This window comes from Aristolochia californica, unplaced genomic scaffold, assembly GCF_029961685.1.
Source record: "Aristolochia californica isolate CCGP_79_NKW_82.1479 unplaced genomic scaffold, dmAriCali1.0.hap1 SCAF_6, whole genome shotgun sequence".
NCBI classification, from domain to species: domain Eukaryota; kingdom Viridiplantae; phylum Streptophyta; class Magnoliopsida; order Piperales; family Aristolochiaceae; genus Aristolochia; species Aristolochia californica.
This window is the reverse complement of record NW_027182257.1, coordinates 38,698,265-38,714,824: the sequence shown is the minus strand read 5'-3', so window position 1 is coordinate 38,714,824 and position 16,560 is coordinate 38,698,265. Positions and strand designations below refer to the sequence as shown.

Below are 16,560 nucleotides of genomic sequence, written 5' to 3'. Positions count from 1 at the left end.
TGTGTATAAAGATGAGAAGGAGAAAGAGTTGCTCTCCTTGGCTCGTCTATAGAACCTTGTTTATTGAAGTGTGGCTCTAAGCTTAAATAAATTTTACACATATGAAAATGCTCTCATCTATATGCATTGAAAGGGTATCTTTTTTTGGAAGACCTAGTTAAAACATTCTATGCAAATATGTGGATCAAAAAATGCTCAAGACCTTGTTTTGAGAACCCTATAATCATCTATTCTAGATTCAGAGGTAACACTGAAGGCTCCCATCCTAAACAACTCTATGGGAATGCATGAAGAAAGAAATTGGTTTATATTTTCTTCTTTTTCCTAGCAATCTTCTAACAATGACTTTGGATGAGATTAGAAATGAGCTATGTGGTGGCACTAGTTTTGACTTCATCCAATTAGGTTGGATATCAAACTTTCTAGGTTTGATTGAGATATCCACCATTGATGGTAGCAATGAAAGTGTTCTCACTATGTACAATAAGGTGTTGGTGTACAAATTGAAGAGGAAAGAAAAGGTAAATCTTAGGTTATATTTTAGTGGATGCTATACAGTATATCGTAGATTAAGGAAATATAATCAATTGGTTCATGGATGGGTTTTAACACACTTCTTGATGAAACATGGTGTTGAGATGTATTAGTTCATAATGAGGAAAGTCTACCTCCGAAGAAGAAAAGGAAGATGGACCCCTGAAATTGAAAAGACTGACATTATTAGGGAACTTACAAACATGATAGACAATTGATTCCAACACGAGAAGATGTGCGAGTTAAAGCAAAAAAATGGATGAAAAGGTGGCGTACAATGAGACTAAGATGTGGTGTCTTCATAATACAATGGTGTATAATTTAAATCAACACCAACGAGTAACAATGGGAGTGATGGAGTCAAAAGAGTAGAAGAAGACAACTCTGAGGATGATTCCTCTAGCATTGCTAGAAATATGCCTTTCATAGCTCCAAATAAAGTAAGATCTCTTGTGCTTATTGATCTTGAGGATAATGAAAAATTAGGACTTGCAAATGTGTGAGGAAAGCTGACAGCAGGGAGTACGAAAGCTAGAAATCATTTTTATTGCTTGGCCTATGTTTATTTCAATTCTTTATTTTCTTTTTTGTAATGATTGAACCTTGAAATGATATAGTTTTCTATTTAGCTTTTTATGTTGTTAAACTGATTGGATGTTTAATTTCATGGGAAGGGGATCTTAATTTTCTATCACTATTTTGGTAGTTAATTTTTATGTTCATATATATGAATTATATTTTTTGAATGTTTGTTGTGTGATTTAGGGGTCTTCACGCTTTGCTTGGGTGAGAATTGGGTCGAACCGAGCAAACATCACGTTTGGCAAAACTGAGCTACTCACTGATAGGTTCGTGCTGCTCCTTAACACTTTACACACGAATGTTATAAAACACTACGGGGTCACCAGCTTGGGGAGTTGAGTAGGTCCATTGGAACCTAGGTAAATTGAGTTTGACCATTGGTTGATTGTCTGTTGATCTTATTAGACATCGTTTTAGTTATTTCAGTTTTCTATTTATGTTTAGTTATTTGATTATGCTAGGACTTATCTTAAGTATTAGACTTTGGGTGTAACTTGGACAATGGTAGTTTAATTGTAATTGGATTTTATTTATTTTCTCTATTATAAAAATAGGTTTATTGTACTCAAATTACTATTAGTAAGTGAAATATTTTTATTTTCTAAAAATTCAACGTGGTATTAGAGTGGATTATGTGAGTTGACTCAGTCAACCTATGGAGATAATGTGATCCTTTTCTGATTTATCATATCTAGCAATTTATGATTGTATTCTACCTTTTTCTTCTATCCATGTCCTTGTATTCATTATTCCCTTTGTATTCGTACCTCCATGGTGAACTTTTCATATTAAAAATTACATATTTATGGAAAGACTTTTGAGTCTACTTTCCAATGCAAAAAAATTTTGGTAATTGATTTTTTTTATAAAGAAAAATTAATTTTTGAAGAAGGCTTCAAGTAGCAGCAAAAAACTTCACTTTTTAAGGCTTTTTTATACTATAAAAAATGAGAATCTATATGGATAATTATATGTTAAAAGAAATATATGTAAGTCTATTTTCTAACCTATCAAACCAATTAGCACTATAATTTTTTAGAGAAAAATATCAATGTCGAAAGAGACAATAATCATGTTGGCCAAAGATGAAAAAGTATTTGGTTCAACTAGATTGTGAAGTTCAAAATCTATCAAATTCTTTCTCTCAAAAGTATCAAAGTCTAGTTTAAGAAGGACAACTTTTATGTCAATAGGATCTATATGTTAGGAGTTATTCTCATTATAATTGACAAGGGTCATACTACTGAATGAAACAAATAAGCGGTCATAACATATTCAAGAGAAAAGATTTTTATATCAAATATTGTATCAAATTAAAGTTCTTTGAGTCTTGTTTATTGAACAATAAATTTTTTGTGATATTGAGTTATATTTTGGGAGATATTGATATCAAAAGTACCAAAGGTTTTTTTTGTCAAAAAATTCTCCTTTTCCTATTTTTTCTCCTTTTATCTCTCCATGCATTGACATGAGTTGAATTTCTTTTCTTCTTGAGTCCTAGGTTTTTTACGGAAATCTCTTTTCTAATTAGAGAGTTTTGGTTAGATTAATCACTTCATGGTGTGCTCATTCAAGGTATGCAATATCTTGTTTGGTTGTTGTTTTGAATTTTTTGCGTTTTTGTTACTTAGTTGTATATCTTCAGCATTGTCATCTAAAAAAATCATGCTCGCCCCCCAAAATTTTCTTTGAGGTTATACTTGGTCAAAATGGTTTGTTGAGTTATTTTTACAATTCTATCTTCACAATTTTTCATATTTTTTTCTCAAAACAAGAAGGTCTCATTTTATATTCGTTTGGAAGTATGAGTGTTGCATAGTTGTCTCCTTCCGATTAAAGTTGTTTTTCTCTAGTACTTCTTTAATTTTGTCATCTTTAGTTTTCATCACCTTAGAGTAATAACTAGATCCATTACCTAAAAAATATAGGACCCCGCCTAACATCCAGTAATGACCCAAGTCTTTTATTCTTCGCCCAAAAGACGATTTGTGTTTGAGCTACCCTTAAAAGGTGAATAGTCTCTTTGTTGTACTCTAAAATTAGGTCATTTTTTTGCCTTTGAAATTGAGCGGAGTGTTTCAAACTATGACTGCTTTTAACTGGTTTATGAAGCTTTATCTTATAAGAGTGATTTTCTCATCCTATATTGTGTTTTGTCCAAGTTGGGTCTCTATGTCATTATTATCCCTAACTTGAGAGGGAGAATCAGAAAAAGAAGTACAAGAAAGATGTATTTTATTTCACATATTGTGGTAATTTTTTGTGATAAAAAATATTCAAGAAAGGGGGAGAATAAAAGATGAAGATTTTTTAGCTCAAGAAGATTGATAACCAATTTTTTTTTCCATCTCTAGCAGGTGTGGGAGTTATCGCAGATATAAATTTCACAAAATAATAATTAATTGGAATATTATAGGAGCCTCATGGGAGGATTTGTTATAGAAGTATTTCAATTAAAAGGTGTTTTAGTTATTTTAGTCTTTTATTTATGCTCAATTGTTTAACTATGCTAGGACTTATTTTGAAGTGTTAGACTTTGGGTGTAACTGGGATAATGGTAATTTAATTGTAATTGGGTTCTACTTGTTTCCTCTATTATAAATAGAAACTCATTTTATTCAAATTACAACAAGTGAAGTATTTCTCTTTTTTAGAAATTTAACACATACGAAGAAATGGGAGCTAGACCCCTCCTACACTAGTATTGAGAGAGGGGGGAGAGGTTGTTTGTTATGTCGGGAAAGCTTCCCCACGTGACCTATGTGCTTGACTAACTTAGACAAGTAAGTTAGTTCAATCAAGAAATGGCAAACCTGGTTAGCCAACCAAGTTTTGACCAGTTTTGGGTTCTTATACTTTTGTACCTAGCTGAAGGACCAAGTCTGACTAATCCATTTAGCCGAGTGGTCCAATTTGAGTTTGATAACTCCACCTTAGTGAAAGTGCAGTGGAAAATGAAAATAAAAGTGAATTACTTTTTTTCTATGTTAGTGTGTTTAATGGAAAGTACAATGTACAATACTTTATTATGGTAGTGTGCACAATAAAAAGTTATAGAAAGTGGAAAATGAGTTTATTAATAAAATACTCTGATAGATTTAACTTTATTAAGATAATTTTATTTAAAATTTTAATTCATAAAATAAGATAAATAATTAAATTTTTTAAATAAATAATTAAATTAATTAAATATAAAAAATAATATACCTAAGCAAACATGGTTACTTTTATAATGTCTAGATACTTAATCAAATTCTTATTTTTATAATTTCTAAATTATCACTCTTAAATTATTAATATAATATACTATTAAAAGTCATGAATATAATAAATTAATAAATTGGTATTTTATTAATAAAATAAGATAGAATTTTGTTTATTTAAATTAATAAAATAATTAAAAATAAAAAATATTAATATAATTAAATAAAAAAATAGAATAATTTTTTTTTAATTTTACGATATCTTATTATCACTCTTAAATTAGTAATTTAATATAATATTAGAAGTCATGAATATAAAAAAATAAAAAATAAAATTGTATGAGTATTTCCATTAAAATCCAACTGAATTAGTGAAAGTAAATTCACTTTTACTCGTTTTTTCACTTAAATGAGTAAAAATGAATTATTATCTGTGTAATTTACTTTTACTCCGATTGTTTATCCATATTTTATTCGTAGTACGTGCGGCATGCGGGAGATTGATCTCCCAGAGTAGTACAAGCGTGTGCACCTATTATTTATTATTTGGACTAAAGGCAATGAATTTCATCCTCGGATGAGTCGATCTGGTGCCTGTCTTGTTCCTAGGGCAATACTGTGTTCTTCAAAACACAGCCTACCAAGAACTCGTAAATTTGCGCACCTCTAAGTCATAGGTTTCGGTAATCTTATCTTCTCTGTTCTAGGGTTTTTTCTTTCTTCGGTTGGGTTTCGGTTTTCTTCGCATGAAGTTTTTTGTCTTTGTAGTGAATCTGTGGGTTGGTTATGGAATTTGGATCTATTTTGTTCTGTTCTATAAGTTTTTACGAAATTTAGTTTCTGCTATCAAGTAATGGCCTTTAACGTTATGTTTTCGTTGTGAAGTTGGAAAGCAACTCAAAAAGTGGAAATCATCCTATAGGATAAAGGATAAGTTTTACGGAAAACTTTTCAGTTCTTTGGGCCTGGAGTGGAGTGTTATAGGTAACTTGTACTGGTGAACTTTTTAGTGATCAGCAAACTGTTTGCTTGGCTCCCTATGTTCCGAACCATGAGCGAGCATTAATTGGTGGCACTTTTAAGTTAATTTTTTTACTAAAAGATGGTCCAAATGTGCGTTCCCCTACTTGAGAATGTTTTCAGTGAACAGATGCCACAATCTCAATGATTGATTCTAGAAAATAAGCATAATTTACAGGTAACCTGTAGCTGGCTGAAGGCTTAAAATAGAAGCCAAGTAGTGATATTAGGTATATAAACATGTGAGGGACAAAATACAGCAAATGAGCATGCCTTTTTTCCTTCTATTTGGTGACTCAACACATGATGACCCTTCTCTTCATCAGTATATAGCAAACAGGGGAAGGTTTTCACTGCATATTTTCTGGGTCTATTTCCTTCGGTTCAGTTTTGAAGAAAGCTGATTAAGGTACATTAATAGATATTTTCCACATTATTCACAACCCATAACTCAGAGACTTTCTTTATGATAGATGAAAGGCGCTGGGACAAATAGGAGCTTGGCAGCTGTACATAGGGATGTAGAGAGGGAGGGAGAATCTGGGTGGAGTTTTTGTGGGTATTTTGGGAAAACAAGATTCATGCATATGCTCAGAAGATCTTCTACACCTCTCAAAAATCAGAAAAAAGAGGATCAGTTGGTCAAATTATATTTCAAATATGTTATAGATGTGGAGTCTCTTGGAGGATATGGGCAAATGGAGCTCGTGGAGCACAACTTGGAGCAAGGGTTGCCCTCCTGGTTTGCTTCATAGTTTTTTGGTTTAAATGCATTCGTTGTCAAACTAAGCACCTTGTGCAGAGATACAAATCACCATAGACTTTGATCCTTCATTTGATATCGTAAAACATGATCTTGATGCAGTTGGGCATCTTTTTTTTATCTTTGCAGTGGAATTTGCTATCTTATCCGCATCTTTGATAGTGGAAATGAGTGGTCGAGCTTCTCGCACAATATATGTTGGGAACCTACCATCGGATATCCGAGAATGGGAAATTCAAGACTTGTTTCACAAGGTTTGATTGCTTTTCATGTGTGTTCGGTGTGAGCATTTCTATAAATGTGCAAATAATTCATTGAAAATTATTCTAGTTAAGAAACCATTGAAAATTGAGAAGAGGTATTTCATTGTTGTCTATTTATTTGTGTTAGAAGTTACCTTTGGTTTGAGAATCAACATTGCTATTGTCTCAACTCTTGAACCAGTATGTATACTCATAAATTCTTGTTGAATTCAGCAAACATTAAGGGAAATTCTTGCTTTAGAAGGTCCAGATAGTCAGAGAAGTTGCTTAATAAAATGTGCTTTTCATGTACTAAGTCCTTTATATAAGGGAGCTGCTGTAGTCAAACAAAAAAATGTGTATTGAAGATAACATTCTTTTTGTAAAAGAGTTTCCAGTAGTCAAATTGAGAAAAGGATTTAAACTAAAACAGATTTTAGCATTAGCAAATGAGAACCTGACAAAGTCACAAATTCATTTACTGTTTGTTTCAAATCAGCAGTCAGCTTGGTTGCAATCTCCATCCAGCAAGAAAATTACAGGACAGTTTTTTTTTTTGACAGTTTTTTTTTTTTTTGACATATAAAATTACATGACAGTTGAAAACAAACAGCTTGAATTTTTCTCTTTCCACTGCATGGAGTTTTAGTCTGGACTTCATAGTGTTTTAGTTCATTGTTTTAAAATTTTCTTTGCCATTGTACATACCTCTCAAATTTTATGAATTGAAACTGAACTTGTTTGAGCAATACCAAGAGTGGTGCCGTTTGATTTCAATTATACAGTTTGATCATATAAGACATTAACAATTTTGTTTACTTTATGTGGTCTTATAAGGAACTATTCTTTTTTTATATGCTCAATCTCTTTCTGTACAGTATGGCCATGTTGTGGACGTCGAATTGAAGATCCCGCCTCGCCCTCCAGGCTACTGTTTTGTGGAGGTACATGGTTTTTGGTTCTCCTTCGCCAGATGTGCCCATAAGTGGTTCTGTTTCTTAATGCTTGTGCGCTGTTGCACTTGTTCTTGCTGCAGTTTGATGATGCACGAGATGCTGAAGATGCTATAAGGGGACGCGATGGCTACAACTTCGATGGACATCGTTTGAGGGTAGGAGTTTGCTCTCTTCTAGACACCAAATGAATTCATACTTGTTGTTGACCATGACTATTACTGTTTATTTTTTATCTTTTCAACTTATAGGTTGAGCTTGCCCATGGAGGTAGAGGCCATTCATCGTCATCTGATCGTCGATCTGGACATGGAGGTGGAGGTGGAGGTGGAAGTGGGGGGCGATATGGAGCCTCACGGCGGTCAGAGTTTCGAGGTCCATTCAATGTGTTTTTTTTTTTTTTTTTTTTTTTTTTTATGATTCTTAAAATTACACTGACTTGGAATTCTTTCTGTTTGTTACTTTACCGCACTTTATAGTGGTTGTCCGTGGGCTTCCTTCATCTGCCTCTTGGCAAGATTTGAAGGTGAAACGGTGGTTACTAATATAAATTTGTACGATTTTGTTTAGTTAATGTGCAAACTCTAACCTGCGACACAAACTCACAAGAAGTAAAAATTTCAGGATCACATGAGGAAGGCTGGAGATGTCTGTTTTGCTCAAGTATTCCGGGATGGTGATGGTAAGTTTATGATATATTTATGGTGCCTCTTAATTAACCACTTTTATATTCAGAAGTCACAAACATAACAATTGAGCCAAAATCTCAATCCTTATCGTATTCCTTTAATTGTGTGTCAACTTTTGATCTCTGCATACAATTTTTTTGCTTTTCTTTGCCAGATTTCTGCTGGCAACTGCATTGAGTTATTAATTTTTGAATTAGTTGTTGGTAGTGTTGCAGTTGGACACGCCTAGTTCCTCTAAATTTTATTGAGTGATGACTTATTTTCTGTACTGAAGTGAAATGGACTGCATCTGCTTTATAATTCTGTCTTGGATCTTCAGTTATTGCATTGTGGTAAGTCTTTAAGCTTGTAATAAAGGGTTCATTCTGTGAGTTCAGTTAACCTTTTTTACATGTGTTTTGATTTGCATTAGCAAGTAGTTGAGAAATGCAGAGGGATGGAGGGAGCCCCAATTAGGCTGTCGGTTGAGACATCTCTTTGGCTAGTTGATTTGAGATACAATTTGCTGAACAACGAACATTTTTTACTCAATGCGCTATATTCTTTCTTTCTTTCTTTCTTTCTTTCTTCCTTCTTCTTCTTCTTCTTCTTCTTCTTCTTCTTTCAAAAGTTACAACTAATTTTCCTTGTGAGGCGGAAACCCTCAACCTCACACTAGAAACACAGACCCCTAGAGAGAAGAAAAATCAAGAGATAATATGTTTGGTATGATTATCCTGAATAATAGCAGCATCGTTTTAAGACTAAGTTGGTCTTCTCCTGCACTGTAATCATTGATGTGCTTGTGTCATATACTTCTAAATAGGGCTTCATGGAAACTTATCACTTGATTTAGTTTGAGATGTACTAGTCCTGCCTGTTGAGCTTGAGGAAGAACCAGTTGTATTAAACATTGGAGCCTCACCCCAAAACTGTTTATGCATGATTGTATTAAGTCTGTCCTTTTTCTCCTTTGATCATTCCTGTGGAGAAGTATCCTTCTTATTTATTAACTTTGAATCAAATTATAGTATCAATGATGAACCCAGCTGTTACATGACTAAACCATGATTTAGGAAGTGGGCATTGCACAGAATGACACATTTATTTTAGGGGAATTAAGTAGCTCTTAACGTTTGTATCTTTGTAATGAAATGAAAATTAAGTTGTTGTAAGTTGTAGTAGGTTTTCTTTTGCATTTTTTCCGAAAATATTTTTTCTTTCTAAGATTGTTGCATGTTCAGAAAGAAAAAGAGAAACTTTTCCAGACACCCTATTGTATCTTTTGTACCCAATAATGCATTGTTGCAACTTCTTATTTCTCTTTTGTGCATTTTGATCAATAAAGATTTATATATATATATATATATATATATATATATATATATACACATATATTTCTTTACTTTGAATATATTGATATGTACAGATTCACAATTAAATTGATCATTGGAGTCTAGGTATCTTTTCGACAGCAAGCAGATTCTACTAAATGAATTTGGATAATGATTATCTTTCTGATATTAAGTTTCCACGTGGCTGTTAGAAAAAATGTTTCCATCTGATTTTTAGCAGAAAGGAACTGGAGTGTCTCTATGCTTGGTGCTAATAAACACTACTATCAAATAACCAATACTGGTGGTTTCTTTTTTGTTTTTTTTTAATGAAAGATGCTTTCTGAATATTGGATTATAAACTCTAAAATTTTAGTAGCAAGGAATGGTTTTATGCAATTGACCTTTATCTATTGCACTTTTTTAATTGCTGTACACTTTCAGATTAAGGAGAGGTTTGAGCTATTTGTCATTTCAATGATTCATCATTGTTGCACAATGTTGTGCTGAAGTGGTTGTACATGGTTTTGCAGGAACCATGGGTGTTGTGGACTATACAAATTATGAAGATATGAAATATGCTGTAAGTGTCAGCCTCTGCATTTTTTTTCATGTGCCGTATATATTTATGTTTGCTAACTGTATCATTTTTCTGGCTTAGATTCGCAAACTTGATGACTCAGAATTTAGAAATCCTTTTTCCAGAGCTTATATTCGGGTAAGTGATTTTCCTTTTTTAAAGCAACAGATGGTATCAGTTGGAGTCAAATACCCCACTTTTTTTATGGAGGAGGGGGGAGGGTGTCGGAGTCCTTCAAAAGTCTAGAGCCCAAACTTTTTCAGATCAAGACACTTTAATTTTATTGCCTTAACCAACTTCAATTGAAAACATATGAAAGAGAAGTTTGGGTATGACTTTGGCCCACTAGAATCTAAAGCTGGCAATTGCTTATGTTTGTGACAGTTTGAAACTGTCTTAATTGGGAAAATCACAGAAAAAATCGAAAGGTCACAAGAGTTACAACAGTGTCAGAAAAGGATGAAATTTTTTCTCTATGTTCCTGTTTTATTGTTATATATTACATGTGATCCTGTTCAGGCCTTAATTTTATTGTACATATCTGTTAATTTATAAAAAGAGATAAATCACATGAAAATTTTCTTACGTAAAAATGTAAGAAAAATCAGGAGCTTTTAAATTTAGAGATGTTATTTTTATATGGTTCATCAAAATCATAAATATATTACTTTATATAGTATTTATTTAATCTCTCCTTTTTGAGTTATATTGAGATTGTTAGTAATTACCAACTACTTAAATATGTTTCCAAAGTAAAATGTGTTGTCCTTGGTCTTTGGTTACAGTGCTTATGGTGTCAGTGGAACAATTGGGACAATAAAGCTGTATTCTGGAAAATTTACACAGCTTGCAATCATTTCGAGGGAGGTTCGGTCAACTTTATTTGTTGGAAGGCCAAACCCCCCCTCCTCCCACACACACACACACACACACATATTTGATGAGAACCATCTCCAAAATCAGGCAGGTTAAATGTAATTATGTAATCATGTAATCATGTTCTCACATTTGCTAACAGCGTTCCAGCCTATGTAATCTTGGAAATGTTTTTCGCCTATGTATGATTATATACTATGACTTGATTGTGAAAGTTTTTCATCAATAAAAAACAATAGCTATTTGAAAAAAGAAAAAAGAAGAATTGGTTTTATCATAAAGGTGGAGGAATGTTAAGAATACTCCCACATGAAGCCAGTATTATAAAGATCATGGTCTTATTACATGGCAAGAGATCTCTTAACTTTGGTTAGTCATTTTCGGATGGACATGAATCCAACTTTAATATGTACTAGAGTAGGTACCTATCCGTGGGCCTTCACCCAAAATTGTCAAAATATAAGAGCCATAAAGAGGGGCCACATTGTGAGGGGGATTGTTAAGAATAGTACCATGCTGATTCAGGGTTAGAAAGATTCTGTGTCTATTACATGGGAAGAGACATCATAACTTATGCTAGTCATTTTGGGATGGACTTAAATCCAACTTTGACAAGGTGATTGAAACCTGATTCAGTTATTATTCATGTTCCATTACCTGAATCAAACCCATCCTGTTGGTCTGATTCAGTTGGGTCCATTTGAGATGCCCTTATCCTCATCTTCCTTTAGTTCATGACTTTCGAGGAGGAGATGCTTTAGTTGACTCCAAATATATAATTTGAGATTTCTTTGGAGACTCATTCTGGATGTGACACTGATCCACCCTTTACACATCATGTTTTTCACTTCTTTATGGTCTATTTTGGTTCATATATGGCAGGGTAGGACCCCAATCTCTTTTCAGGCCATGAAAGTGTTCCTATTTGCACAAGCATTTCCCTTAATTTGATTTTGTTAGTTTTCTGAGAGGACTAAGTTTCAGAACAAGAAATTATTTATAAACCTGTTGGTAGTCAATTACAATCTGTATCTTACTGTTGTAGGTTAAGGCTGATGAAGGGAGCCCATCAAGGAGCCGAAGTAGGAGTCGGAGTCGAAGTCCAAAACGTGCCCGGAGGTATTACCTGTAAATGATAGACTATTTCTTCGTCAAGTTTTTGTTGTTCATTGGAGATTCAGATGAATCATTTATTCTTTCACCACAGCAAGTCACGATCTGTATCGCCAAAGTCTAGATCTGTTTCAAAATCTGTTTCGCCAAGGTCAAGATCTGTTACACCTGCCAGAATGTCCAGGTATTGATCAGAATTGCTTCATTTAAGCTATTCAGTGAAAGTGCTTGTTACAAAGCTTTTTGCATACTAAAAAGTAAAAAAGAAAATGATCTCTACTTTCTACTTATTTTGGGATCTGCAGATCAAGATCAAGGTCAGAGTCTCCCGACCAGGTAACTCTGTTCTCATAGCTATCAAATATATACTCTCTTTTATAATGATAGACGTGACAGATGCTGTTTTTTTTTTTTATTCCTATATGTTTTTTAGATTCATGGGTACTCTGCCCTTTTTAAGTAGAAAATTAGCACTGGTGGAATCCTGCAGCATATTATTTTATTGAAAAATGAAGAGTTTTATGTAATTTACTCATTTTTTATATAACAAATGGATTAAAGTATACAAAGGAGGGAGGAGATGAAAATCCTTCACATCTCAGTAAACAAGGGCGAACAACTGGGTCAGGTGTAATGGTTGGGAGCTCAAAAAACTAGAGTGGCTCAAGAAACAAGAGGGGCTCAAGTGTAATACTGAGTTGCTATTGAGTGAAATCATACTCAGATGTTGAGCTACAATGTATGTTGAATTTTTGGAAAAGAGAAATATTTCAATACCTTGTTCTTTGATTGAATACAATAGGCCTCTATTTATAATAGAGGAAACTAGTAGAATCTAATTACAATCAAATTGCCCTTGTGGTGGGGACACCAATATGCCCATCAGGCCCTGGTGGACCCACCAATTACTGTTCAAATTATTTTTATAATTTTTTTATTTTGAGTTTTTATTTTTTTATGTTACTTTATTCGCTTAGATAGTGGTCTTATTGTTTTTATATTTAGTTTATCTTTCCTAATTTTATTGGATTTGATCAGATAGTGATCTTATCTATTTTGAATTTTAAATTTCAATTTTAGTTCTTTATAGGCTGTAACAGAATGTTGAATACAGCTTTGAAGATAAATTAATGAAATCTCCCTATTTCTGGTCTCTCCCTTTCTCCCTCCCATTTTTTCTTCTTCTTCTAAATTATTTTTCTCAATTCTCCTATTTTTCATCCTAAATTCTCCTTTCTTTGTCTTTCTTTCTAATTCCAGCAATTAATCGACATTTAGATACAACAATTAAAATTGTGCCTCATCCCGCATCACCTCGTCCCAAGTTACACCCAAAGTTAAACACTAAAAGATAAGTCCTAGAACAATTGAATAACTAATCATAAATAGAAGACTAACATAACTAAAACACCTTCAAATAAACTCTTATGTGAGACTTCCTCCTGTGAGGTTTCTCTTGGACTCTACCATATTAATTTTGACTCTGTGAGACTTTTTGCTATAAAAGTCATGGAAGACTCTTCCATAAATGTTCTTTAAAACCCCCTCAAGTGAGAGTTTATAACTTCAGTTTGTAATAAAAAATTATTGATCTTCAATTTTTTCTGTTGAAAAAATTCTTCATAGATGCAAAAACTTCATCATTTGTTTTTCCCCTTTCTTGAATATTTTGGTCACATAAAAATTACCACAATATGTGAAATAACATACCTCTTTCTTTGAACTTTTTCTTCTACTTCTCCCCCTTAAGTTGGGGATAAAAAAAAACATAGGGACCTAGCTTGGACAAAATACAATATGGGAGAAGAAAATCATGCCTAGTCATACGACAAAACTCCATACACCACTTAGTTTAAAACATACTCCGCTCAATTTAAAAGGCGGAAAACCGAACTTTAGGGCACAAGAAAGAGACTACTCACTTTTTAAAGGGCAGCTTAATCACAATTCACCTATTGGGTGAAGAATAAAAGACTTGACTCAAGCTGGATATTGTATACACTCTTATACTCTTTAGGTAGTGAGTCTAGGCATTACTTTGAAGTGATGAAAACACAAGAAGATGAACTAAAGAAATACTAGAGGAGAACAACTTTAACTAGAAGAAGAAAGCGATTTTGCAACACTTATACTTCTAAATGAATTTAGAGTGTGTCTTTTTTTTTAAAGAACTTGAGGAGACTATAATGGTATAACTTAATAAATTTGACTAAGTATAACTTTTTTTAGGTGACCAAAATTTTTTAGAGTTGTCAATGTGGAGGATATACAACCAAGTAACAAAAGCACAAAACTTGAAATAACATTGAAGTAGGATATTGCATACCTTCAACAAGCACATCATGGAGTGATTAAATCTAACCAAAAGTCTCTGATTAGAAGAGATATTTGGCTAAAAAACTAAGATTTTAGGAGAAAGGAAACTCAATTCGCATAAATGCGTGGAGAGATTTTCAGCAAAACTGACTTAGAATCACAAACGGTTTGTTGCTAAAAAAATTGAACTCAAAAGTGTTTTAATTTGATTTCCAATTTGACATAAAACTTCGTTCTTGAATCTATTATGACCATTTGATTTGCTTCAATCTATAGCATGACCCTTGCCAACTCCAATGCGAATATCTCATCAGATCGACGTGAAAGTTGCTCCTTCTGAAACTAGTCTTCGATATCTTTTATTCAAGTATAATATTCTTTTATGAAATATACTTCTTTTGAGAGATAATTTGATAGATTTCAAACTCTACAATTTTACTAAAATGAGTACTTTTTCTTCTTTGACCAATATGACCATTGATTCTCCCAATATTGATATCTTACTCTAGAAAACTCAAATTGAGAATTGGTTTGATAGGTTAAAAAATAAATTTTAAAATTTTTCTTTTAACATATAAAGTCCCGTTCTTAATAGCATAAAATGCGAAGTTTTCTGCTGCCATTCAAACCTCTCTTGCAGCCTGAACTCTGATTGCCAATTTTATTTTTTTTATTTTTTGTGTTGAAAAGTAGACTCAAAGATCTTTTCGTCAATATATAATTTGTAATATGAAAAGTTCAGTATGAAGGTACTAACACCAAGAAAACAATGGGTATTGGGACAAAAAATAAATAAAAAAGTTGAATACGAACCTAAACTATTAGAGATGTTGAACCAGAAAAGGATCACATTTGTGGGTTGACCATAGAACCCGCTCTAATATTATGTTGAATTTCTGAAAAAGAGAAATACTTACAATAACTTGTTCATAACTGAGTACAATGAGTCTCTATTTATAAAAAGGAAACTAGTAAAATCTAATTACTACCAAACTACTATTGTCTTGGGTACACCCAAAGTTAAACACTAAAAGATAAGTCTTATGACAATTGCATAATTGATTATAAATAGAGACTAATATAACTAAAACACCTTCAAATAAACTCTTTTGTGAGACTCTTAGACTCCACCATATCTGCTCTTCAACAATGTTATAGGAAAGAATTCTTTAAACAAATGTAGTAAACATGAATGTTTTGGTAAGATCTTTGTTTTGTTAGTGTGTTGCTTTGAAGAGGCTTGAGGGAGTAGCAGGCACTATTAAAGATTCTGCATGAAACACCAAATTTGGCTTTGCTAGGCTTTTTATGTCGCATCCATTTATTGAGAACGTGTTAAAGTGATCTTATATGTTGCTTAGTGTGTTGCTGCATTTATTTTCATTTTTTTCTTGAAAGGTCATTATGGATTTTCGTCAGAGCGTTAGAAGAGATTTAGTCTTCAAGTCCCTGAAGAGACTCATTTTCTCCCTTATTTTTCTGCTGAAATTGGTTCCAGTATTATTACTCTGGTAGGAAGGATTACCCTACTTGAGCACTGTTTTACGAACATTCCCTATTGATTTATCTGTCAATCAATTGCTCTCAACGACTCTAGTCTGAGTAAAACTTAAGACTTGATACAGTTTTAGTCCATTGAAGCCCAGTAACTGTTTCTGGATTGAAACTAAGCAGAGCTTGGAAGTGTAGGCTGATGTTGATATTTGTTTTTTCAGGCACGATCAGGCAGTCGCTGAACCATGTGTTTTTGAAATCATGTGGGCAGGACTTCTATAGCCGTCTTTATGTTTTAAGTATTTAAAAAGACTATTATCAAGATCTTGTCAGCAGGTTAATGATCTTTTAATTGTGATCTCAAGAGACCAAAGACTAGTGGTGTCGTACTATGTTAATGGTGGTTTGGGCATGCGCTTGTTTTGGTCTTTTTTGTTTGGCAAACTGTAAATTCATTTTTATGATTAGAACTCTGTAGTTGCCATTATATTCCTTCTTCGCTTGCTTTTCCTTTGTGATTCAGTGATCCTTTCCAATCGGAAACAAAGTTCCGTCGAACTTAGTAACATATTTTATATCGGTGGAGCATAATTAGAGCCATGAAATTGAAGGGTTGGGTTAGAGGTTAGATGGGTTCCTCTCAGGCTCTTATTCTTGTTCTGGGTTTTATTGGATCATTTTGTTCATCATTGACAGTCTAATGGTCTGTAGCATAACAGAGTTTCCTATCTAAGAGACCTTGATTTGGGTAGCAAAGTCACATGATGGCAATGGATACATTGAAATCAGTTGAGAATCTAACAAAGAAAACATTTCCAATACAAGAAAAAGCAGTTAAAGTCTATCATAGTGCAATACTTCAATATTAATTGTTCAAAGAGT

At 33.1% G+C, this 16,560-nt stretch overlaps 1 protein-coding gene across 3 annotated transcripts; it reads left to right on the top strand.

The window, feature by feature from the left end:
* Nucleotides 1-4,905: 4,905 nt before the first annotated feature.
* Nucleotides 4,906-16,235, top strand: LOC137933910 (serine/arginine-rich splicing factor SR34A). 3 transcript variants are annotated; one of them, XM_068778015.1, is made up of 14 exons: nt 4,906-5,002; nt 5,813-6,081; nt 6,232-6,356; nt 7,223-7,288; nt 7,381-7,455; nt 7,549-7,672; nt 7,777-7,823; nt 7,922-7,979; nt 9,833-9,882; nt 9,961-10,017; nt 11,801-11,874; nt 11,963-12,052; nt 12,174-12,204; nt 15,900-16,235. In XM_068778015.1, exons 2-14 carry the CDS (start codon nt 6,009-6,011, stop codon nt 15,918-15,920), a joined length of 891 nt encoding a protein of 296 aa, XP_068634116.1. In that variant the 5' UTR covers nt 4,906-5,002; nt 5,813-6,008; the 3' UTR covers nt 15,921-16,235. The 3 variants fall into 3 exon arrangements, with proteins under 3 accessions (XP_068634116.1, XP_068634118.1, XP_068634117.1); XM_068778017.1 differs by lacking the exon at nt 5,813-6,081 and having other exon boundaries at nt 4,906-4,969; XM_068778016.1 differs by lacking the exon at nt 5,813-6,081.
* Nucleotides 16,236-16,560: the final 325 nt, after the last annotated feature.